A 26,735-nucleotide genomic window follows, 5' to 3' on the forward strand; every position below is an offset into this window, starting at 1 on the left:
TTGTGCTTTCAGCAGCATTAACCTGTCCATAGTGTATTTAAATCATGTGCAGTGTCCTACACTCTGTACATCCCTCTGACGTGGGGCCAGTCTGCGGTCTCCACCAGCTGATCTCTAACCCCTCCTGCTGATCAGTACTGCCCCATCTGACCACTTCTATTCCTGGCCACCATCCCTGCAGAGTCAGCCCCCTTCTTTTCCGCTCGCCTCGCTGGGACCGGCCTGGTACAGCGGTGCCCTCTGCCAAGTCTGACTCACTTAAAGAGAGACACTCAGTGACGACACATTAAACACAATATGGCCTGGGACTGTGTGTGTGTGTGTGTGTGTTATATTGTTTGCCTTTCCCATAGCGCTCACTGTAGAATTTAAAAGGAAGCCCAATTCACACAAACAAAACATATTCACAGATGACCAGCACTCTGAAACATACCAGGGGCATTTATGATTTATTCATGAGGTTCCCAGTGTAAAAACCTGAGTGACCCAAAATTGTAATGAGAACAGTGTATAAAAAGAGCTGGTCTGACCCATATTCAGTTTGAACATGAGGCAAGTGCATAAAAAGATAGATTTAATCTGTCTTGTTGTTTTAGAACTGGTCCACGACTAAAATAGCCCGAACTCTCACGCACATACACATGGACACGCACTAGCACACACAATTTTAGTGGTCTTCAGTACTTTGTGGTCTTCAACATTCTTGAGATTTTCCGTTGCATCTTTTTAAAACTGAAACAAGAAAAGAGGAGACAAAGAGCAAACAATTTAATGCAATGAAAATAAATATTGTATATATATATATATATATATATATATATATATATATATATATATATATATATATATACACTCACACACACATACACACACACAAGACAAAAAAACAACCACAATTCAAATCTTTAAAGCTTTAAAGTCAGGCTAAATGATTATATGTTAAGGTAAAAATGATTTGAAGATGATATTTCCCTATACTTCTTTTGTAGGCTGAAACAAGGACACCCACATGGCTTAAAATTGTATTTTAGCCTATTAAGTGGATTAAAATAAGAAGATTTGACTCAGCTGAGTAAAATCAGCCCTATCCAACCACAACATTTACAGCTCTTATTATGCTTATATTGCTGTGTCTTGCACATATTACACAGGCGCCTCCTGCAAATCCCCGAAGAACATGAACTACCCTCCTCCACTGTGCTATTCCCTTTTCAAGTACACTCTTTGTTAACTTAGGTGATCTACATGAGATGGGTCACTTCTGGAATTTCACTCAGTCTTTAGCAAATGCAAAATACAAATATGACCAGATAGTAGGTTGGTTCGAGATGAGCCAGTTCTGCTCAGAATCGATCGCTGGTGATCAACACACAATACATGCCGGTTAGATTTGTGTCCGACTTGCTCCCGCTTTGCTCTGACGTCATGCACACATGGTCATCGATACTCTCACGAGAGCGAGACGGACATCAATTTTAGAGGCAGGCGCTGCAGCAGCTCTCCACCAACTGGCTGGTCAAGTGCATGATGGGAAACGCCTGGCTGTCGCCACATTAGAGAGCTGATTGGCTCTTAGACCTGACAGCAAACACCACGTGTTGTAGAAAATTCTTATTTTATGTGTAGTTGTAATACTTAACGCTGAATTGTTGACTATTAGTCTCAGGTTTAATCTAAACATACATCTTTTTTAGTTAATAGTACAAAATCGTATGTATACAATATGTATCAAACCAGTAGTAATTTATTTCACAGGCAGACATAAAAACAACAGAGGACGCAGCTACACACACATTTCTCCATAAACATATATTTATAATCACATGTGAATGAATTCAAATGTGATCCGCAAACTACAAGTAGACTACAGATCGGAACTAACAGGAAGTATTTTGTTCTGTAACTTCCTGTTAATACTTTGAAGGCAGCTGAAAACTGTCCGACTTGATCACAGTTTTTTGTCAACGCCTTCTGCAGCGGCCGCCTGCTCTCGTCTGGATTCCAGGCGAAAGCAGCTCTAACGAACGAGCCTAATGTTACAAATAATGTGTCCTCTTCTCTGTGCCACAGTTCAGCTTCCATACTCCCCTGTCACTCTGCGTCACACTCACCTCTCAGCCACTCCCACCTCACCCGCCGTCAAAGCTCCGCCCCTTCTCTCCTGCCACTCCTACTCACCTAATCAGCTCATTTAGTGCACCTGTTAGTCAAACCCACCTAATCAGCTTAATCACTCTCATCTGCCCACTGTGCTGCTCCCTTTAGTATTTGAACCCCAGTCTCAGACACACCTCCTGTCAGATCGTTCTCTGTATTATACCAGACTGTGTTTATCATCTGACATTTTTTTTTTTTTACCATTGCCGACCCTGCATGTTTGGACTTCTACGCCTTGCCTCTGCCTCAGTAACTTGTTCTGTCCCCGACCACAAGAATAGCCTCTGCTTCCTGTCTGCCTTCTCCCGTGATGGCTTGATGTTCCAACGTGTGGATTTCTCCACGCGGGCTGATCCAAGACTGTTTGACTGTTGTGTCCTCTGCCTGGATTAAAGCATTGTTTAACTATTCTGTGTGTTCGTCGTGCTGCTCTATGGTCCTTACACTCTGAGGATCTTTGGCCAGTTGGGAGTTATTTTCTATTCTTGAGTGGCTTGATAAATACGGGATTTGATCTGTTAATGAGAAAGCGTTCAGATTAATTTACACTCAGAGGTGAGTTTACACCAAGAGGCTTCATCAACGCAGTACTGAACACATACTGTCATGGCACAGCTATTTCTGTATTGTAGCAGTAAAAACTGAAGCCTAACAGCGAGGCCCATTAGCAGCCTCCGTCATTATTTCCCCCCAAACTGTAGAGGCCGCAGCCTGCCTCTGCAGTCCAGTTAATTTGGGCCCTGCAGCAACACAACACAAAGCAATTTGCGCTGAATAGCCACCCAGGATATATTCAGTGCATTACCAAGGCAATCAGCAACGGCAAGTAAACCGGAAGAGAGCGACACTAAGCAACAGAGCAGCGAGGAGAAACTAGAAACAGGAATTTCGTGAGAAAGACGGACACATATTTCTTAAAAAGAGCCATGTGGAGAATGAGATGGTGAGCTATTATCATGTTACAGCTGGCCACAGTGCAGTTCAAGGTGCTGAATGGGCAATAAAAGGACAGCATAATAGAGTTGTAATAGCAAGAGAGCGGACATTACATACGGCTGACTCAGGGTCAGTTTTAGAGGAAGGGAGATGAGGCCCCCGCTGTGTACTCCTGTGTAGCCGTAGGGTGTCTATATCTAATTTTAGTTATTAGATATGGACACACTATTTCATGGCTGGTGATTGAGGACAGGTATTATTAGTTATAATTTTATGTGCAGAGCTGATGGTTTTAAGTACAAGGCTTTATGGAAAATAAATCAATTAGCGCTGTATTCAGTTGCCTTGTATGGCAATGCAACTCAGTAGGGTGATCTGGCAGTTTAATGCTGGGATTAAAGGATAATTCCAGTTTATTTTAACCAGGATCTTTTTTTTTTTTAAAGAGATCTGTACATTTCATAGAATAACTACATTTCATGTTTTAACCAATATGTTATAACCTATGTACTACATTTTCCTCAGGCACTTCACAATATTCCGCAAATATGTTGCAAAGATTATGTGAGATTGATACTGGCAAGTTAAAAAAAGTGGATGTGATCGAGTCCAATTCATATTTCCCTACTGTCATATCTTGTCTCTTATCAGTATTTATAGTAAAATAGTATAGTTTCCCTACTGTTAGGTGGCTTTTACACTTGTGCTTTCTACGACACATTTCGACATTGTGTGTGTTTCTACTAAAAGCTCAAATGATGAGTTTTGGAACCAATAAAGTGCACCATGGGGCTTTGATGGCTTATGACTCAGGCCATTAGAGTTGGGGAGTGTTTCTCTAATGGGCTATTATGCATCTTTTCTAATTAGATATAAGACATGATGATACATGACGGTGGTACTGCAGGGTTGAAACTCAAATTATAAACAGGGGACATTTCAATTTATAGAAATATATTCAAGGATTATGTACAAACACATACATGTGAATAATTGTTTCTTACAGAGTTTTTTTTTAAGTGCCAAGGGATTGATAAAATGCTTTGTGGCATGTAGCAGGCCATATTCAGATTCAGTCATTAGTCTTGTTTCTTCATTTTTGTCACACCGTGAGCTCAGTTTAAAGTCATATTTTTAGTACAACTAGCTACTCTTATCAATACTGTGCTTTTTTACAAGACTAAATAATTGCTTTTAAAAACATGAATAGAATATTAAAAGTAAATAAATTAAGAACAAGATTAGAAATATTTATTTTAGATATATCGAAAATATCGTTTACAGAACAGGAAAAGTTACATTATACAACAACAAAGTGCCTATATAAAGTCATTTATATCTCACTGAAAACAAATATAAAATGTTAATAATGAACAACACTTCTGAATAAAGTTCATGAAGAATGAAGAACACAGACATGCGTCAGTATAAAGTTATTCCTCCTGTCCTCTGTCCTTCTGCCTGCTTTGTCTCAGCCAGCAGAAACTTTACAATAAAAATAGCTTTTAGCCGGATGTGCTTGCTGTGCTTGCTGTGCTTGCTGTGTTTGCGGCGGTGGACGATTAAATTAGGTTTCACTTTTGTTTACTTGTCCGTTCTTGTTAAACCGATGTATTGTCTTTTTCTTGCAAATATTCTATCGCACGTACATTAACACACCTAGCTGCCATCAACTCGAGTGTCTTTCACTTTAGTGGGTTTACTTCAACACAGCGGTCTGTCTGCTCACGCTTCATGTGAGTGTTTTATTTCTGTGTGTAGTTGGAGGAGCTCAGTCTGCCAACACAACAGCAAATGTGCGCTGCAGTGTGATGATAAAATACCCCAAAACATTAAAAAGTACTAATTAAAATACTTTGGTCATTTATTACGAGGGCCTGTTTAATACCTTAACGCATCTTTCAGATAATGTAAAACACAAATGTCTTTCGCCAGAGCCAGTGTCCGTTCTGGGCTGCTGTAGAAACTTGGCAATGCAAGATGGTGGACTGCGAGGAAGACGATCTGCTCCCTATGTGGAGATATAAATAACTTTTTCTAGCTAACGAAAACGATACGGTTCTTAGTTTCAGGGGATTATGTACTGATTATTACATTGGTGCCAACTAATCCCCCTAAATGTTACACACTGTTCCTTTCATGCATAAATCAACAAAAAAACAAATTTGTATGCACTAAGCTTTGTATCACATCAGTCACCATACTATCGCTGACGACATCCAACAGTTTGCTTCGGTGTTCCCTAATGGTAAGAATCCCATTGACTTTATATTCAATTGCTATTACATCTCTCGTTGTGGTTGCAAAGACAGGAAACACAGTCATTAAAAATGTATGATCTCACTGTCATAGCATTACTGCGAGGAAATATTTATTGGGCCTAATCTGACACTGAAATCGCATAATGCCTGATATGAACAGACTGGATTACTGCATTTCCCTCTCTATTGACCTTCCCACTAAAATCTCTTATGGATTGCAGCCCATATGGAGTTGTCCTTCTACACTTGTTTCAGTAGTTAATTCAATGTCCAAAGCTCTGAATGGCCTCTCCTCATATTAGACACGCTCTTAGTTTATGAACTCAGCAGATCTTTCAGGTCTCAAGTTACCAATCTTCCTAATATTCCCAGAGCTTTCTACAAAATTAATGAGAGCATTTAACAGCGAGCAGAGGAGCTTGAACCAATATTTATAAACTGCTTGATGTATCACATTTTTACCACGAAAGACCTTTAAACATCTTGAAATGATTATAGCATCTTTTTTTAATCCTCTTCATGAAGAGTTTGACTTTAAGAGTTAGACTACAATAGGATTGTATATAGAGTATGTATCTTGTCTTATGTTGAAACCCATTTACAGTAAAAACAACTATTTTATTCAGTTTATTGTTCTCATAAAGTCCAAGTAAGCATTATTCATCTTCTATTTTGATATTCTTTGTTGTTTTCTCTTCTCACCCTTTTTATATTTTAATTTGTTATTACCCTCAAACCAGCCACTTCAACTAGAATATGTGTAAAACGGTGCTATCTATTAACGTTATTTCATGATTTAGCAAGAACATTTCAGTTCCAGTTCGTCACTCAAAGCGGCCACGCCTTTAATTATGCATAACTTGAAGTCTTAATGTAATTTAAAAAGGTGTGTTGTATAAACATCCCCCTAGATAGTTGTCACACCCCCTCGTGACTACTTTTATCTCAGAATACAGTCATAGCTTGATCTACAGCGGGAGATTCAGATTAACAAGGCATCCTAAACGTAGCTTTTTTTTTCTTTGGTGTAGGTCATAGAGTATATAATTAATTATTGCAATATTCACATAACACTTGAGAGAAGATGCAAACTGGGAAATTGTCAAGGGGTCTCATTAGATAAAAAGAAATGTCCAAACAGCTTGTTCCAAAGACAGGAAAAATGTCATGTTCTTATTAAATAAGCAATTCCTGTACTCATGGCTGTGTCCCATCATATCTAAGACCTCCTATCTTATTGTAACACAAGAAATCCTAACTATGACTGTTTGAGCCTTTAATCACTTGTTCTGTCACGCCTGTATCTATGTTAAGAATCAACCTTAAGGAATTGTGATTATATTAGTGATTCTCTGACTTTACCTTTCGTATGTAATTTAGTTTGTACCTTGAAGTATTATAAAACTAATCACATCCCCATTAGCCTTAGCTGTACTCCGTGTACATTAAAATAAAAATAAGATGGTGACAGTGGTGAACATTATATTTGCTAAACATCAACTTATATTGTCATTAGGAGCATGTTAGCTTGCTTCTTCAAAAAAGCCACTTGCGTTGTTACAAAGTCTTTAACTAGTGTGAATGGCTGTCTGCTTCTATGAGGCAGGCCTGTGATTGACTGGCGACCTGTCCAGGCCGTGCCCTGCCTCTGGCCCAATGGGTTCGATTCCTGCCCCCTTCAATCCTCTGAAGATAAGCAGTTATAGACAATGGATGGGATAATGTTTTTCTTTAAATATATGGCTACTTACTTACAAAGCTTTTAAACAATGGTCCTTTCAAATTACACAACACTACTTCTCCCCTGAGGTGCTAATATTGGGATTCCCTATCAATTTGAGATGGTGACTTGCATTGGTTTTAGTGTCTTACACATCAGATGTCATTTGGAAGAATGTATGCAAATCCTTTTGTGGCATAAAACCCTCAGAAAGAGGACAAACGAGATGAGTTGAGTTTCTGCACATGCCTCATAGCACCACCTGCATGCATTAACTACAATCACAGAAACTGTTCTATACTGGGTGCTTCTGTAAATATTGAGGAACTAAGTGCAGTTTTGATTTAGTTGCCCCTTCCCCACATCTCATTAAGAAATAATGAGAGTGACCTACAGGATAATTTACATGATATATGCAAATAGACTTTCATTTAGATTAGCATATTAGTCAGCCTTCCTGTCACTTAGCACATATAAATGGTAAATGGTACATTCACTTATTCATACACTGATGACAGAGGCTACCATGCAAGGTGCCACCACTAACTAACCTTCATACAACATTCCCTAAAAAGAGCAATTTAAAGTGAAGAGTCTTGTGCCAGGACACATTGACTAGTGGAGCCTGGGATCGAACCGCTAATCTTCTGATTAAAGGACGACCCTCCAGACGACTGAGCCACAGTCCTTACTGATTAAGACAACATCACTAGAACACTCTTTGTTTAGTCATTTTAAATGTGCCTCAGTCCTATTCTGGTGTCCCTCTGAGGCCAACAAAGAGACGGAGGAATCACAATGAAACACTGTGCAACATACCGTACGGGCCACAACAACAGCTGGCTTCTGGATGTATTGATATGCAAAACTAAATTTACACATGATGACACACCCATGGTCACATAAACACACACACAGGTACTTCTGAAAACGCATGCATACGGAAACATTTGCACACAAAAACCCCTAAAGTCAGCACATTTCTAGACGCTAAGCAAGCCTGAGAACTGCTTTGCAATGCTGGTCAGGCTTCAGGCATTACTAGTGCACATAACATGAACCCACACACACACACGCTCACGGGCCTGTAAACATTAGCAATATTTTCCCATTTCCTCTGCAGGGTAGACGGGAGAGCAGTAGATCTTCAGGGGGGCTGAGCCCTTCACTGGTAATAATCTCCTTTACACTTCATACTGCCAGAGAGATGAATCATGGTGGATGGTGTCACTGTGTGTGAGAGAGTGGAAAGGGGGCCTGACGTGCCATGCGAAGGCTAGCCTTTATGGTCCTTGGCTATGTATGTGTGTGTGTGTGTGTGTGTGTCCCTTTGTGTGTTTGTGGATTCAGCGGTGCAGAGAGAGGCCAAGGATCTTATTCAGACATTGTCAGCAGACCAGAGGTGCAAAGCTGTTTTCACTGACGCAGAGGAGGTTTGCTGGATTCATTCATTTGATGTAAAACTAAAAGGTGAAGGAAAATAACAAAAAAATACGCAATTTGTATAACAAACACTTTACTAATCTTTTCCAGGCAGATATTTTACTGTTAAAGTAAAGGCGATAATGTTGACTACCCAGTGGACAGATGTAATACATTACTTTTAGGAATCTTAACTTCACACTAAACTTTCAGGTGGTAATGCATATACACTTCAGGTATTTTGCTGTCTGCTCACTTACATTATTACAGATTAGAGTACATGTTTTATTGACTATCTCTTAGAAATAGAACTCGTCTGAACTGTTAAAGTTGAATGCTAGTGGCCTCGTACGTTGGTATCACAAGTTGAGTGAGTGAGTGGTTGAGTGGTGAGTGAGGACGGGTTGTTAACAAACACACATGAGTGGTATTAATCTTTTAATCTAACTGGGAAAATCACTGAATATACTGGTGTATTTCCTGAATGATGTTGCTTTAAAGAAGTATCAAAAAGCTCCAAGTAACAATACAGATTACTGTGGATGGAACTCTAAACCTAACATGAGAGTTCAATGTTCAATAGCAATACATTTTTAATCCTCTTGTGAATTTCATACAAAATAATTACTATTTACCGACATCAAACATACAGAAGATATGTCCAACCCAAACAGTGGCTCTGCTGCACATAAGAATATTAAATGGCATCTTGTTTAGATACACAATAAGGGTCAACGCTTTTTACCTGAGGTTTAAATAACATGCATGTGTATCGCAAATGTGTTTGTGTGCAGATCTGCATCTCTGCCATTGTGTGTCTGAGTTGGTGGATTCGTATAAATCTTTAAAACAAATGTGCACACACACACACTGGGTTTTGGCCTTAAGGTTTTTTCATTTCACCCAAATCAAAGACTTTTCCAATTTCATCAAAGACTGTTTTTTTTATTCTACCTTCAACTAACCAAATAGGTTGAGTTAACCCAACTCACAGTGAGTTCCTTCTGCGATCTATATACTTTCTTGGCTTCATCTGAGAGCAGTCTGATGAAACAGAATCTCATGAAAATGCAGGCGGCTGGTTTGGTCTCATATTCACACGCACCTTTTTTCCACCAGTATATATATATCAGCAGATGCCTTACTTTCCCCAAAACCACATGAAACTTAAAATTGTGTTCAATGTATGAAGAGTATGAATATGAAAAACTCTTGATGCGTTACAGCTTTGGATTAACTAAGCATGCAAATTAACGTGAGGGGACCGCTGAGATGTTAACCTTAATGAAATGGAATATATGAGTATATCAGACGCAGCATCAGCTCCCAACTTGCACTGTGTGACGTTAGCAGTGACCTGACTGATGAGGACATGGCAGGTTGACAGGGACAGAGACACCTGCCATCGAGCTGGTCCCCAGGAGACGCTCGCTACCTATGCAAACTGCTGATCTACTTCTGGAGAGAAAAAAAGACAGAAACACGTAAATATATGAGCAACATCTGCAGTGTGCTGACAGGCTGCAAGTCAAGATCAGAGGGTGAGTTTTTAAGAAATTGTACCTTCATTAATTCAACATGACATCCATCGCACAATTTATAGGAGCTGACACCTTTGCCTAATATTTATGACAGCTATTTATAGGAGCAGTAGTACTGGTAGCAGTAGATGCAAGTACATTTACTCAACTAATAGAGTACAAGAAAATCCCTGTATAAGGTACACAGATTCCTCACCAAATGTATATGACATGTATATGAAAGTACGTATTTTTGATATCCAAGAATTTTTAAAATAGTTAAAGCTGCTGCTGAAGGCCAAGGCTGTATTGATGGGCTCGCTGGAGGGAGGGGAGGCACGGGAGGACCAGGACAGAGCAAGGCAGACTCTTACACTGCAGTAGATTTAGTAGTAATGTGGCAATCCTGGGGGTAGCTGTAATAGTAACAGGAGCAGCAGTAGCAGCAGTGCTAGTAGGTGGAGTAATGCACACATTACACAGCCCTTAAAAGATTGTCTAATATTTCACACTGACACTCCAAACTAAAAGCAGCAGCAGTGTTTTTGGCAGTGTTGACATCAACAGCTTGCCTACTGAAGCCCACTGGCTTGTCACCCAACATAAATGATGTTAGCATTATCTAATAATTCCTTCTCTTCAACCAGTGGAAGTGAAACGGATCAGTCTGCTATTATGATGGTCTGGTCAAGGATGCTTTTTTATGTAATATGTCAGTGGTTTATACTGCTCAAAGAACTAAACGTTATCAGGTTGATTTCTTTAAATACTGCTACTGTAAGTTGAGATGCAGCCAGTCTTATTTGAATGCCCATTTATAACAACACCGACAGCATCCTGACTTATCAGGAATTCTCAGCAGGAAAAAAAAAAGGCAGTGAACAGTGAGACGTTAAGTCACTGTTGCCCCTTACCTGCCTGAATGTCAATCTCTCCCTGGTTTCTGCTACAAAGCAGCTTATTTACGAAAAGCCACATTGCTATAAAAAAAAAGCCCCCTCATACTGAATTCTGATTGGTTCAGTGTGGTACGATTCACTGTCATGTCTGACAGCTGTGTACCAGAGTGAGAAGGTGATGGAGGAGAGGAAGACGGCCGGGACAGTGGAGCGATGAGAAAGAGAGGGAGTTAGGGGCAGGCGTCCAGAAAAGGAGCAAGGTGTGATGACAGGAGGATTGAACAAAAGTGGAGGAAGAGAGGAAAATTAAGAAAGAATAAAGAGATGTTTAGAATGAGGGAAAGGCAGACAGGTTTAGAACATCAGATAGAGAAAGAAAGGACGTTTGAAGCTGCCTGACATTAAAGTGCACTTGACACCAAAGGATAGATTGAGGAGGAGGATGGGGTGGGGGGATGAAGGGGTGAGATGGATGGTCCCCTTTGTTAAACCCCATCAGTGAAGAGAATTGACATAACGAATAGTAAATTCTGTGTACCTAACAATCTGCACCACAGCCAACATTTATCATTGTGCACAGTAATATGCTCTATAGCTATGTAGCATCATGCCAGGGTGTCGTTCACTGAGAAAAAAATAAACACGTTGGTGTGACATTTGAGTTTTAAACCAAATATCAACATCACTGATTCACCGCTCATCTCGCCAGCAAATCACACTCTTGCCTGGCCTGTAGTACAACACCATATTACTCCGATGCAAATGAGCTGTGGTGGGTGTGATGCATGGAATTGGATGTCGTATCTGCGGGGAACTCGCAGGCGTTACAAGCCTGCACCAATGTCATCAATATGCACATTAATGCTTATGAATGGCCTGAGAGACGAGGCATCATGGAGGTCTGCGGTGAAAGAGCCCACAGGCTGTTGGCTCTTTGCTGTGAGTAATTATGCGAGTGAGTGAGGGAAGGTCTTTGTGAGTAGGAGTTGCTGGTTTTCCTCCAGTAATGAGTGAGTGGCACATTGTTAAAAAAAGAAAAAAGAAACATACCCGTGAGCGCACACACACACACACACATACACAGAGTGAAAAGAATGAGCACATGTGTGAGAGGGATAATGACACTGGAGCATCTGATGGCGAGGTGAGATGAGAGGCTGATGCTGCAGATCAGCATGTGATTATTCCACGACTTGAACCTGCTGTGAGCTGCATCCATTATTTGATCAGGGGTTATCATGAGTGTGTGTGGCCATAAGTGTGTATACTGTATGTGCAGTATAAGAGGGAGCAAGCACAGTGAAGTGTGTGGGTGTGTATTTGGATAAATATGACGGATAGTTAAGTTAGATAAGTTGCCATAATAGAATAAAGGCAACTGCAGATTGCAAAATAGTGAGACAAAGTGCTTGCCAACGCACCACTGCCCTCAGAAAAAACTAACCAGATTCCAAATATTAACCCTTCACTTGACTGTTAAATTATAGATTAGATACAAATTATTGAGGACTGCTTTAACTTAAGAATACAATATAATATGTGCTATTATCAAAAATGTGTAGATCTGGATTAGAAACATATCTAAATGCAGACACAAAGACAGCAAAAACAACAACAACAACCTGGGGTTTCTAAACAGACATGCGAGGTTTTGAAGCAGTGGATTAGTCAACATAGAGCTAATGTACTATTTTTTACTTGTTGAATCAGGCTTTGTCCTAGATCCAACAGTCATCCATTTCATTCATGCAAAGCTTATAATTCTGATAAATAAGGTGCTATTATGCACACACAATTGTTATAAATGTAGCAAAAACAATGTAAATTAATGTTTACAACTACTATAAATCTGGTTGAAGTATAAGGACCACAGTGCAGACGAGTGATTTTAGCGCTCGACTAGTTGAGTAAACCTCTCATGACCTAAAAACCAGAGGAACAGAGGAACAGATTCAGTGAGTGGTGCTTGGCTCAGTTCACTCTGTTAAGGTGCTCTGAAGTGCTCTGGGCAGATGTCTATCAAATGCTCTCTGTAGGATTATTAGTATTCATCCGCATCAGCCAACTTTAATCAATTTGCACAAACACACACCTTCACAAACGTACGCAGTTAAAACAAATCATCTTTCCGGTTATTATTTTTCCGAGATCTCAAGATAACATTAATGTGAATGAGCCTGTGAGTTTAAAAGATAAGTTGATAACTTTGCAAAAAGCAGAAACAGGGCTTTGGAGATTCATAAGCAATCCTAATGGAACATGTGTCTGACTATTTTGAAAGATGTAACCTGGAAATACAAAGCAGTCTGAGGGAGGATGGAAGATTTTTCAGTATACTGTATCAACAAAAACTTTTGCTAACCTCAATATTCATTACACACCACAAATTTTTGGGGGATGAAATAATAATAATAATAATAATGCATTTCATTTATATAGTGCTTTACTAAGTACTCAAAGACATTAAAAGCAATGAACAGCATATAACTAGTAGTGGAACTATAGTTAAGTTTTGAGTTTTCCTGAGGGTGGTACTTGAGGAAAAGGCCTGGAGGTAACCAAAATCATGACGTAGGTGAGAGCCAATTACAAAAGATAAGTACTGTTAGAAAAATTCTATCGACCCCTCTGAGTAAAGTCATTAAAACAGGAACATTTATTTGTTGCAAGGAAGGAGCAGAGTCAGAAGTACAAAGTGATAGACAAATTGCATATCCAAGACTGAGTTTGTGAGTAAGATTAAACAGAGACAGTTCAATGAGAAGTCTGAATATAACAGTGAAACAGTAACTGATTAAGCGTGAATATTTTTTTCTTCCAACAATTACCCAACAATTGTATTTGAGTACAATACTTGAGTAGCATTGCTAGAACAAGAGCACACAATCGTTTACAAGAGCACAAACACCTCACCTTTTAATTTTGCTCTCAAAGTGCACCAGATTGATGCATTTAATTTTAAAATAGGTAAAAAAAAAAAAAAAGGTTTCGAACTATGCAGTTTCTAACAATAATCTCTGATCATGGATACAATTGACATATGGCCAAGTTTTACATAGAGTTAAACATTACACAACGGAACTGGTGGGAATTTAATTAATGGTTAAACCCTCCAGCCACTCGGAAAGGCTTCTGAGAACGTTAATCCCACTCCTGACGAAGCCGAGCAGCGCTGCTGACTAATATACCTCACAAGCAGGAGCGCAGCGGCGCGACTATGGAGTTACTAAGCAGGGGTGGACTTCACATAACAGTCACTCAATGAAAACAAAAGCCCTGGCCCTGAATGCTGAGACTCTTCTCGCAGAAAAATCTAAAAACCGATGTTCGCAGCGTCTCCTCTGGCTCGTCCATGACGCGTCCTTATTGCAATAGATCGGCCTCAATTGATTTATCTTCAGAAGCCTCACAGAAAGAAAGGTCCCATTGATTTTCTGGTTTACAGCAAGGGCATGTAAGAAGTTTGAAGTCTGTGGATGGAAAGACACCTGTTCAGCTTGTTTGCAGTGGGAAGGACACACAAGTGTGAGGGTCTGTGTGTGTGTGCGTTGTGCTAGGGCTTCCATTTGAGATAAACAAGGCCATTTGTCTGGTATTGCAGCACCTCACCTGTCGTTATAACTCAAGTGCCAGGCGGTGTCGGCGTGGTCATCTATCAATCACACATGTCAGGAAGCCACAACAGAACAAGACACTGCAGACAACGGTAGAGATACACAGTCGCTGGAGACACATCTGGTCAGTTTTAGAGAAAACAGAAATACAAAACACAGAAAACACACAAAGGGCTTCTGTTCTGTTTAACCTCGCAGAAAGGGCCCCTAAGTGTATGAATGAATGCTATTCTGAAAATTCACTCCAATAGATGTTTACATTTACTCCAATTACATCATCAATATGTTGCAACTGAGACAAAGCTTCTTTGAAATGTAGTAGTAGACACCAACACCAACGACCAATACCCAATTTGTTCATAACCACGGTTACAAACTAAAAGCAAACAATAAATACCAAATACTGGCTGCATGATATTCATGCTTTGTCTCCAGTACACTGAGCAGAAGCAGTTGGACCATAACGTTAAGGTGTATTGGAAAGAAAATACCATTACCATCCACCACTACATCTCTTTCTCTAGATGCCAATTTCTCCACTTTTGCCAGGTGTAAAAACAGCTTGTTTATCTCAAATGTCTGATTTCTCAGTGGAAAATAAACACACTCTGTAGATTATTGGCTCTAACGCTATTGTTGTTAGAAGAATCCAGGAGCAAAAGCTGAATGTGGCTGAAGTAATCCATCTTTTACTGACAAACATGCAATCATGATGTTTTCACTCAATTAATTATACGAGTGGTTGTGATCACTACATAAAGCTCCAGGCCAAGCATGACTACCCCTCAATGACTTCATGTGCCAGCAGGAAAAAAGTCCTGGGGAAAAGGTCAACAAATGATTAGAGCACTCTATTGATTAACTCGTTGATGTGTCTTTCTACAGCTTTGAGTCATCTACAGACCCTTCTCCTGCTGTAGAGATGTTACTAGCTGTGTCAAGACAATTGTAAGTGAACTTTGGAAATGCCACAAAAAAAGAAATGGGGTTTAGAGACATTTTTATGAATCCTCGGTGCTGAGAAACAAAGCCAACACATAAGTACAAAAAACTGCAGTTCCTCAAATGACTCAAAAAGCAAGTCAATCCCCACAGACGCAGCAGAAATAAACATGGTTTCAGCCTGGTCTAAAAAATGGGTTCATCGCTAATTTCCCCATTCATGGTAACTGAACATTTTTTTTACATTTTTTTATAAAATGGACCAGTTTAAATTATATTGAGGCTTAAAGTTCAACATATTTAGGGTGTGCTAGCTGTCTGGTGCATCACTGACAATCCACCTCTTTAGCTGTGTCGTCACTGTCAAGATGATGACATCCACTTCTTGAGAGCTTCACAGCAGCTCTGAAGGTATAATTTAGAAATAAACGTTCCTGACCATCAGTACTGCCATTTCTGCATCACATTATATTACTTAAATAGATAAACCTGCCATTTCCAAGAGATGTTTGTTTGATAAATCAATTCATTCTGCGAGGTGTTTCCATAATCCCTTAAACGCATCAACTTCTTGTGTGACCGTGAAAACATTGTTTCCGTTATTACATCAGTTTCATCAAATTTACTGTTTCCAGACAGATGTTTTGATGCAATACTTTAAGATATTTAAATATTTTTGTAGTCTCAACACAGTATTATGCCACATCAACCCTTGGTTCAACCTTTGTGACACAGCTGCCTCATGGTGTAATGTACAGTCAAGGCTGCTGGCAGTGACGGCATCATTGTAACGGGGTGCTGGAGGGATTCAAGACACCGTTTCCACGTCATATAAGTAGCTAAAGGGATTATAGAATTATATTTTTAACATTCTTGCTTCCCACTGTTTTCCTACCTGAGTGTCAGCATGACTTCTTCTGAAGAAAAAAGTATCTGTCAGTCTTTGAAATTAATAAATTAATATTCCACTGAGCTCTAATTCTTCAGCATACAGTGAATTCTCCATTAGGGAAACTGTATCTATCTGTCTGTCAAGAAGTAAATGAAGCAATGTTAGCTGTTGCTTGTTTTCTCCATCTGCCCACTCCCAAGGCCCCACCCACTTTTTCACCCACCCAGTTTTCCTCTCCTCTCTCTTCCCATCTCTCATTCCTGAGGCTCAGCGATTGTTCTTGTTATCGCAGACGAGTGCACGGGGGTTTTGTGTCAGTGCGTATGTGTTTGACGACGAGCCGACGCTGGTGAAAAATGAGGCAGTTGGTGGCAATTCATCAACACTTGAGCGGCGATCTGGCAGAGGGAGGCGAGGCCGCGCAAAACACAACGATGAGGGTTTTTGTGAGACCAGGCATGATGAAATGGATGCGGTTTCTCCTCCGCTACCTCAGATAGAGGATAGATAAAGAGAGAAACAGAGAAGGGAGGGGAGAGGGAAGGGTCTTTCCTGTATCTGCAGGCTTCCACATCAAGCATCGGCTTTTCCCCCGCAGATACTCCCTCCACATCATCCCAATCTCCCTCCTCCTTCCCATCTCATTCCAGGGAGTCAATCTTTAAGGGTTTGCTCTCGCAGCACACATTTTTTCATCTTTCCTAGGTAATTTGTGTCGTTGTTGGCGTGGAAACAGATGACAGAATGCCAATACAGGGAATTAAATTCTTTCACAGTCCAATGATGCCATGTCAACACTTCCCCTCGCTCCCACCCACCCTTCAACTTTCAAACCATCTCTTGATTCATCTCTCTCCGTATTACCTGTGCTCTCAATCCCCTAAATCAACACACACACACACACACACACACACACACACACACACACACACACACACACGCACACACACGCACACACACACACACACACACACACAAACCCCTTGCCACTGCTGCAATTTCTGACCTTTTTGCAATATATCTCCTTCCCTATCATCGCTTTTCCCAATCCCCGATATCATTACATAAACACACAAATACACACAGATATTGTACGCGCACACACGCACGCACACACGCACGCTCCTCTCACTCGATGCCTGCAGCCGCCTCAAGCTCACTGAAGCGCTCTCCACTGGGAGGAACACATGGTGGGGAAGCTGCATCAAGGCAAGTGATAAAAAAAAACAGCAACAAAAAAAAGACAAAAACATGAATACCTAAAATTCGGGGAGTTGATTAATAAAAAAAAAATAAAAAAATCCTCTTGGCTGAAAGTTTCCCTTTGCTAGTTCAAAATTACTGATGACTCCATCTGTTAATATTTCAACTAAAAGCATAGTGTGCCAATGATTTTTCTTTCTGCCAGATAAGGGAGGAGCCACACAGAAGAGATTACAGAGGGCTGAATATATACAAAGCACAGACATGTTTTGATGAAGCCGAGCCAGTGAATCTGGAACAAACGGAGAAACAATAAGTGAAGAAGGTAAAACAAAGACAAATAAGAAATTATATAAATAGGGAAACAAGATATCCATGGATGACATACCTGGGAGGATTTTAAGTGGAGAAAAGTGGCTTCATTGCGACTCCAGCTTCTTTGCTTATGGCACTCAGACACGTGTGCTAAAATGCATTCGACACATGCATCCAGGGGTCGAAGGAAAAAAGGGGCTATTTTAACGACAAGCTGTGCTTCCTGGCTGCAGTGTTGTATGCTGTTAATGCAGCATATAAAACTGGCTGATTTGATATTTCCATAATAAATGCACTCGCATGTTTTTTTGTTGAAGACAACCCAAAAACAACAAAAAAAAGCAAAAATGGACTTCCACAGAACAAGTTCCAATGGCAGAAATGCTCTCTTGTGATTTCAAAGCAGCATTAATAAGTGATTTTGGCCCCGAAAAGCTTCACATAACACAAATGTTTGGCCTTAAAGTTGTTTCGTCTCACTTATTAGCTGACTGCTGCTGCTGAAAACAGGTTAATGAGAAGGATGAGACATAATCAAAACAATAAAGTTGTAGAACGTAAAACCAAACTATGTGCTAAAGAAGACTAAACTACTGACCAGACCTTGGGAGAATCACAAGGCTCGGTGATAATTATCTGCAGGTTTGTCACTAGTTCATTTTACATGTTGTTCACTTTATGTATGAGAGCCCAGCCACCACACGAATGGTGCTCATTTCGATCGCTTGTATCCACAATCTCATTATTTCGGTGACTACCCAAAGCTTATGACTATAGGTGTGGGGCGGCAAGTAGATGGACTGGTAAATCAAGAGCTTCGCCGTGCGGCTCAACTCCCTCTTCGCCCACAACGGCCCACATCCCTGGTGGAGCCACACTGAACCGCAAGTGGATCTCACGCTCCATCTTACCCTCACTTATGAACAAGATGTGAACGAACGCCCTTGCTGTGGGCAGGGACTCACTCATAACTGAGCTGTTTGAGAGAAAGAACGGGAGAACAGACAGTGAGCCAGAGACCGACAGAGAGTAAAATATCATTAAAACTTTGTGCCCCTGAGTCAACTGGACATGTTTTATTTACTGGTAATTTGATACAGAGTTGGCATCAGAACGGTTTGCTCCACAGTTTGGGTCAGCCTGGGCCGACAGCCTGGGCCACGGACGCACACACAATAGTTTAGTAGATGTTGAGATGCTGGGTTGACTTATAGTAATTATTGAACCATAACAGATTACTTCTAACCTTATGACTCTCTACATTTTGAAATCAAAATTAAAACATTATTTATCTTACAAATTAAATGTTGAATTCATAAGCAATACAACTAACTGTTGTTGCTGCCATCGTCGTATGTAAGTGTTCGTTTGAGTTGGCTAATGTTAACTAACACTGCTGAGGTAGTTCTAGGACTTCATCTTCTCTTTGCTATTGCTAAACTGAATCAACTTTTTCAAAAAACTTAATTTGGGCACACTAATTACCAGTTAGATTGAAAATGTCAACATAAAAAAACAACACAAAAAAGACAAAATAAAAGTGCCAGTCCAAAATCAAAGAAAAAACTGCATGAAAGCTGCACTGAAAAATACAAATGACTAATTAGTCAGCATTTGTTTTTCAAACTGGGGACATCAGTTTTATTCTTGGCAGAACAAGCCATCTAAAGTCCAACATGAGAGAACACATGCACACACACACCGTCTGCGGTGGCCCAATTGGTCGATAAAATAGCCTCCATGGGTTAATCTGAATTACCCTTAAGGGGAATGAGAATGTATCGTTGAAGTGAATTTAGGACCATGGAGCAGGGAGATGAAAAATTCACTGCCTCTGGACCTCAGTCCTCCAGTTACTACTCAGCTAAAGAGTACCTGAAGCAATCAGCTGTGTCCTCGTATCACTATACCTTTTTAATGAGACCGTCTGCTCCCAACAGAGCTCTTCGCTCCAGCCTTCGGCCAACCGCCTCTGCAATTCTTCCATGACTTTCTACAAATGTTTTTGAAAAGGGCAGTAAAGTTTGCATAACGGCATGAAGTTGATTGGAACAAATTCCACAGTTGAAGCTGAAAAGTCTCCTGATGGATTATTGACAGTTTGGGACTATGTGCTAAAAGTATGCAAATCTGACTCGCATATAATAAACTCAATAGCTGAAGTTATTGTATTTGGGGGTGTTCTGGTGGTGGACGCAAACCACCTTGTTGCCGGTATAAGTCCCGTTGGGATCTTTGCTGCATATCATCATCCCAAATGCCTGTCTTATTATATCATAAAATGAAATCAAGGCAACATTTTGACATTTAAGACGTCAATGGTTAAAAAAGAAATTCAAAAAAGTGTAATCCATTATTTAATCATTTCATAATTGTTTTACTTTGTAATGTGTGTAAGTATGTTCTGTATACTGACTCTGACTTCTGTTCTCATAGAATCTTGTTGAATTAAAGACTTTATCCTGCTGCCCATATGTTATAAAATATATGTAGAAATGAGAATGACTCACGTCTTGCACCTCTGGACAGATTTTCAACTTGATTTTATTTTATTGAAAATAGATCTACCCATTATCTATTACCACTTCAGGAGGGCCAGTCAATCAAGGCTGACCCTTGAGCAAAGCAACCATTCACATCTTTTGGCAATTGAGTCATCAACCCAAGTTGCATGCTTTTGGACTGCGGGGGAATAATGCAGGAGAAGACCCACACAGTTTCCTCCTTTAGTAATTTCTGAACAGTATTACCCATATTTTTTCAGGCTTCCATAGTCACAATTGCCTAACTATACAATATAGTATGACACAAAAGGGTACACCAAAGTCCCAATATTAGAGAAAAAACAAATCAAAGAAAAGGTGCTCAGTAATTTCACAGTTCCAACTCTGACATGAATTGGACAGGAAGGTCAGAATAGAAGCAGAGTAAGTGCAATACAAAATAAATGCTTGAAGGCCTCTGAAAACATGATGGATTTTGTCCAAATGTTTTCAATTTATTTCCTCTGGAGAGGCAGAAGCAATCTGAACTCTGACTAGTTGAAGCACTGTCTACTTTGGTTTAGGTATCTGTAAACTCACCAGGCCGTGCATAACAGCAAGCAATAGCAGTAGAAAGAGTTAAATCCAGAAACAAGCAGCATACCACTCCGTCACTCAAACCACTGAGAAGTTTGTATCTTCTTGCCTTGCCTCTTCTATTTTACAGGCATTGATTTTTCCACACTCTCGTTCTTCCCCTCCCTCCGTCCGTACCCCTGTTGTTTCCCCCCTCTATTCAGATCTCTTCATCTACTCTCCTGCTGCTCCGTCTTTCATGTCTCTCTCCTTTCTTTGAGAGAGACAGAAACTCTATTTCTTTTTGTCTGCCACCCAGGGACACAACCCTCAGTCCGCTGTTAAGATGTTCGCTCCCTGCGACTATCTGCAGGTGAACAGATTTCAGCCGATTACCGTAGAGCTCGTCTCTACAGTAAAGACTGATTCAATCAGAAAAAGCTGGTTACCTGAGTTAAAACGTGTCGGAAAACTAAGTGAATGCAACATTGCACACATATCGGACCCATGAGGAAATATAAGGTGAGAAATAAAATAATTGGTTTCTTGTAAATCCTTAAATCGTTTTACGGTGCGTTAAGCTCAGGTCATGAAGCCTTTCCTGAAGTATGATCACTACTACGCCATGATCTCTACTACATGGTCACTGGACTATTCCGGTCTTGTCTATAATGGGTCATCAAACCAATGTAATGGCACAGATAAATGGCCCAAAAGAAATTTGCGTAGAAAAGATACATTTTGGTTCTATACTCATAAGTTCACGAGTTACATTAACCCTTGAGTTAAGTCAAAACATTACACACTTTGTAAAGGATCACATGTTGGTGCAACCGGGCAGAGCTTCTTGGGCCCATGGCTTTTATTTCTACTAAATTTTAGTGAAATATCTTGAGTTTTTTGGGGGCTATCCTGCTTACAATCAAACCTACCTAAATAGTAATTTAATGTTCAGCAATCTGTCTTTGTGATTTGGTCCTTTTATCACATAAATTGAGAGATCACATGCCCGGCATATATGGTAGACCAGATCTAGCTGCAAAGTACAGTGTCCGATCGAATGCAGCCTGTTGAGCGAGTGAGAGGCTAAAGCTGGGTTAAGGCCTAGAGGAACCTGGTACAGCCCTGCTTAGTCAGCACAAAGCCTCCCTCCCTGTCTCAGCCTCTTTGTAGAGGGGCTGATCAAAGAGCGGAGTGCGCTCAGAGGATTCACCCCGTCAGGAAGCTTCCGAGTGGATGAACACGGACATCCCATTTTGTTTCCCACCGGGGTAAGCTGAGGGATGTGAGCGTGCACACACACACACACACACACACACACACACGAGCCCGCGTGTGAGCCACTGTGAACATAACTGTGAGTGTGAGCTGCTGCACTTTGGTTCTGAATGTACAATTCTGTGCATCCTTGGAAATACTTTGCATTGGAGGGCGAGAACGAAAGAGGATTTTTCGAAGCGTCTGAGTGTGCAAACGGCCTGCAGCTTTGATCTGTAATGAGGAAGGTAGGGTCGAAGTGAGCGGCGCTGCCTGTTATTTCAGATAAGATTCACAGGATCAAAGGATTTTCCTCACCTCACTGTTCCATCTTTCTCTTTCTGCCTATGTGTCTCTGCTTAACCTCAGGCGTCCTTGGCTCACCTCCTAAACTTCCCCCTCTGCTGCAGCAGGATGGAGGTGTGTACCGTCACATCCAAACAGGAAGCCTTGGTAAAAACTCCCCCCTCTGAGCAAGCAAATGAATCCCAACTAGCTACAAGTCTGTTGCTCACTTGCTGACCTCTGACCTCCCTTCTGGCAGGTGATACTATTCCTGACAGAGACTCGGACCTGTGCTGAGTAGGCTTCATATTGTTTGTAATGGATGAGTCTAATTTCACAGGTGTCATTTAAACTTTTTAATCTTTCCTCTGTCTCGACTATATGGTCAAGCTAATAACGCAGAAATAAGACAGAGACAATTATTTTGGTGGCAAATCCTGAAACAATCTTCAGTTTTCTTAAGCTACTGGAATGTTTATCCTCCTCTACAATAAATTTACTTAATTTTACCAGCAAATTGGATGAGAATGATTAAAACTTGTGCTGTGTAGACTACACAGTGATTGCAATGCATGACTTTAATTTCACTGGTTTAATTTAAACTTTTTGATCATTCCTCTGCCCCTACTGTGATTGAGCTAATAAGGTAGGAGAGACAATTCATTTTATGGAAACAATCTTTAGTTTTCTAAAGGTAGATTGTTTATCCTCCTCTACATCCAGTTTGCTTAATTTACACTGCAAATTAGATGAGAATGATTTGGCTTTCTACCAACAAATGTGGCTTTAATTTAGGATTTGGGGAATTTCTCGATGAGTCACTTTGACGCTGTGACATTTAAGCCTATTTTAAGCCTGTGATAAACAACCCTGTCACACTATGTGCGAAGGTACCACTAAAACAAGTTATTTGTGTTGGAAGTGTGAGAACCCACACGTATAAGGTGTATTTTGTCACTTACCTCATTTCTTTGTATCATGTATCTGCACCTGGGAAGTGTGTGCGAAGGTATTCTCTGGAGCGAAAGTCAGCCTGTGGAAGAAGTTATGAAGAAGAGGGAGGGAGATAGCAAAAAATTACAAAAAGGATTTAGCGAGCCGTCAGAAACAGTTTTAAGCTGTGATCATAAGTGCAAGATTGCACAAACACACAGAACACATTTAAAATTAAAGTGAAGTGCCTTGATGCTGACTTTACGCAGAACAGACCGAGCTCTTCTGTTTGCTGCCAAATCTGACAAACAACGTAAATCTCTGTGAGACACAGTGGGTTGTTTGCACAGCTTTTATTGAGGCTGCTTTGCTTTCTAATCATCATTAGGATGTTACAGCGTCTGCACTCAGGCCCCAACATCTGAAAACTCTTTCTGTGATCTTCGATGGTGCTCCACAAGTGACAAAAATGCATAATTTATGATAAAAGTGTTCCTGTGGGTTATCCTCGACAAACCATGGTTCATAACACACAAAAACTTGTGCTATGAAAACATGAAGCTCATCATTTCGCCATCTTAGCAACAATGTGTTGGAGGTCAAAGAGAAAGCTACAAGGACTAGCTCACGTGTATCGTCTCGTCACATTGCAATACCTTTTACTGTCGCGCCTCCCCAGAATAATTAGATTGGTGATCGGGACCGCTCGGCGTTCACTCACTTAAGAAGAAATAACGCTATCACAGGTGAAGGGGATTTAATGTGAAATACCATTCCACAGTCTAATATATTTATCTTTTTCTACACAACCATCTAGTGAAACCTGAGAATCTCAGCAGTTTGGGGTCTGGAGTTATGAGTTGCACCTTTACTTATGAAGGGAAGTTTGCAATGATATTTCAGCCATTTCAGACCAGTATTGGGGATTAGTTAATAAATACATTTTATGACATGTTTTCCATCTTTTAACATTTTGGAACCATGTTAGAAATTAGTATTCTCACCAGATACTTATTCAATCTTTTCAAATTCACTATTTGTATGATTCATCCCAGGAGAAGACAACCAATATCAACTTTTTTATTGAATTAACCTACACAGTGTCCGTACGGAGTGCATGCCCGTTTGGAGCCAGCTTTTAACATTTTGGAACCATGTTAGAAATTAGTATTCTCACTTCAACGTGTTATCCCTTGGACTGGTGCATTTGATAGATTAATAAATTAATCTATTTAAACATCAGAGCAAAAAAAAGAGACACCCTGCTTCTATTAAATGTCGTTCTAGACGCTACAAAAAAATGAGGCCCAGTTTGTTTATTTTTGCCCAATTTGAGCTGTCTTTTTCCAACAGCATCAAACAGAAGTTGCACACACCAGCTTTTGATCAATGCTTTGATTTGGTGAAGCTGTTTGAACTCATAAACCTGGTCTCCTCTAATCAAACTGCTCTGCCTCGTCAGCTGATATGCCACTTAGCTGTGAACTGTTGGTACTTGCTTCTTCAAAGGCCTGTTTGAGGGTTCACGCGTGGTTTCAAGGTTCAGGTTAGAAATAGGTTTAAGTTATGATACAGGTGTTCAAGGATGTAGTTGCGATAGTTAAGGTTAGGCCACCTGATCCGCTAGATGGTTTGTGAAACAAAAGCAAAGGGCCCGCACATGGGAAAAATATGTGGCAGGTGAGAGTTGGGAGGATTTTTTTCTTTTTCAAGTGAGAAAAAAGCCTTCAATGTTGTTCTTTGCTCTTCTTTCGATAAAGAAATCCTCTCTAGTTCTAAAAAAACTGATTCTATTGCAGCATTTACACTAACCTCTTTAAGAGCTGCCATTCTTGTTAAGGAACAGTCGCCCCCCTGGGTTGTCTGCCACACACCTGAACCACGCCGTAGCTTTAAGTAGCTTGTCAGTGATTTCTCAACTGCTGCAGCAAACAGAGCAAAGTAAATGTACTTTCACGAAGTGGATCAAGTCTCCAAACTCAACTCCTGCTGCTGGTTTGTGAGATATTAAGATGTCCATTAGTAAAACACTATCCGTCCTCAGGAGCGTTTCCAAACTCCTCCATTTTCGGTGCTCTAAAACTCTGGTCTCGTGAGGACGCTCAATGTAAATTTAGCAAAAGATATGCGTTTTAAAATGGAAACATAGTAGTGTGGACATGGCCTATTTATTTTACGTTATTTTATTTGCATTTAAAACATTCTTAGCATCCTAAATGCATAGGGCTGCTGTGAAGCGCCTGGGGACCAACTGTGGGTTCAATGTCTTGCTAAAGGGCACTTTAAGCATAAACAACAATGTGGTTACAGGATAACCACTGTTGGGGCCATATATTTACTTTTGATTATAAATCATGTCATATAATTTATCTGTGCCTGCGTCATATGAATGGATCTTATATTTATGTTTGAAATAATGCCTCTTTGTGTGAATTACTTATGCTAATTTGATGAAGATCAGCCGGTGTAAGAGGAAGGGGCAGGACCGAATATCAGGGTTTTAGTTTCTTATGTGGAACGAGACATCGGCACAATCGTTTTTACAGAATTTAAACTAGGAACTGAAGTTAGACTTATGATTTTGTTTGTTCGATTAGAGAGGAATAAATCGACAATTATGAAAATGGAATCAACGTCTCCAGAGCCATCATTTTTTAACGTGGGAGTCAATCAACAGAGTCCCGTAATGTGGCACAGAATATCAACAGAAAAGCAGGAATTGGCAAACCACTCTACCCGATGAGCCACAAATATGAGGGGTCATGACCTGCACATAGTTGTGTGTTTAATTGACCTTAATATAGGCCGACAAATGGGAGTGTATTTTTTTCAAAAAGTAAAATATCAGTCCAATATTATAAATTGTCTTCTATAATTTTACATAATATGACTCTATATAAAACATTATAAGCTGTCATATCAAATAGCTTTTGCGGCTCCAGACAAATTTTATTTGGTAGAAAATAAGGCAAAATGGCTCTTTGGATAGGAAAATTGCTGACCCCTTGATTTGAAACATAGATATAAATGTACTGAATTGTTATTTATACAAAATAATAGTATCCGATACCAGATCAGATTATTCCTTTAAAGCAAGAAAAAATGTCACTGAGGCAGTCGTCCAGAAAGGAGCCCAAAATTCCCAAATGTTCGACCTTATTAGGCAGTGTGAACCTTTACACACCGTGTCAATAATACACAAAAGAAAATGTCCCACTCTGGTTTAGAGACGCATAAATTATTGATCTGCGTATCAAAGGTAAAATGGAGAGGGTAAACTGTGGTAAATTTAAGTGAATCTGACAGCTGTGTTGCTGAAG

At 40.2% G+C, this 26,735-nt stretch overlaps 1 protein-coding gene across 2 annotated transcripts in view; it reads right to left on the reverse strand.

Annotated features, from left to right (window-relative positions):
* Positions 1-441: 441 nt before the first annotated feature.
* LOC137793212 (endonuclease V-like) overlaps positions 442-26,735 on the reverse strand; it is a 47,888-nt gene continuing 21,594 nt past the window's right edge. Inside the window, exons 8-9 of one of the 2 annotated variants that reach the window (XM_068589232.1) lie at positions 23,445-23,515; positions 442-732 (exon numbers count right to left, since the gene is read on the reverse strand). In XM_068589232.1, coding sequence (XP_068445333.1) covers positions 23,459-23,515 — 57 coding nt within the window. In that variant the 3' untranslated portion in view covers positions 442-732; positions 23,445-23,458. Of the gene's footprint in view, positions 733-23,444; positions 23,516-25,268; positions 25,335-26,735 lie in introns of those variants that run through there. The other variant, XM_068589233.1, reaches the window with a different exon arrangement.

The sequence above is a fragment of the Clinocottus analis genome, unplaced genomic scaffold (assembly GCF_023055335.1).
Source record: "Clinocottus analis isolate CAN_PGR_092001 unplaced genomic scaffold, fCliAna1.0.p SCAF_22, whole genome shotgun sequence".
Classification (NCBI taxonomy): Eukaryota; Metazoa; Chordata; class Actinopteri; order Perciformes; family Cottidae; genus Clinocottus; species Clinocottus analis.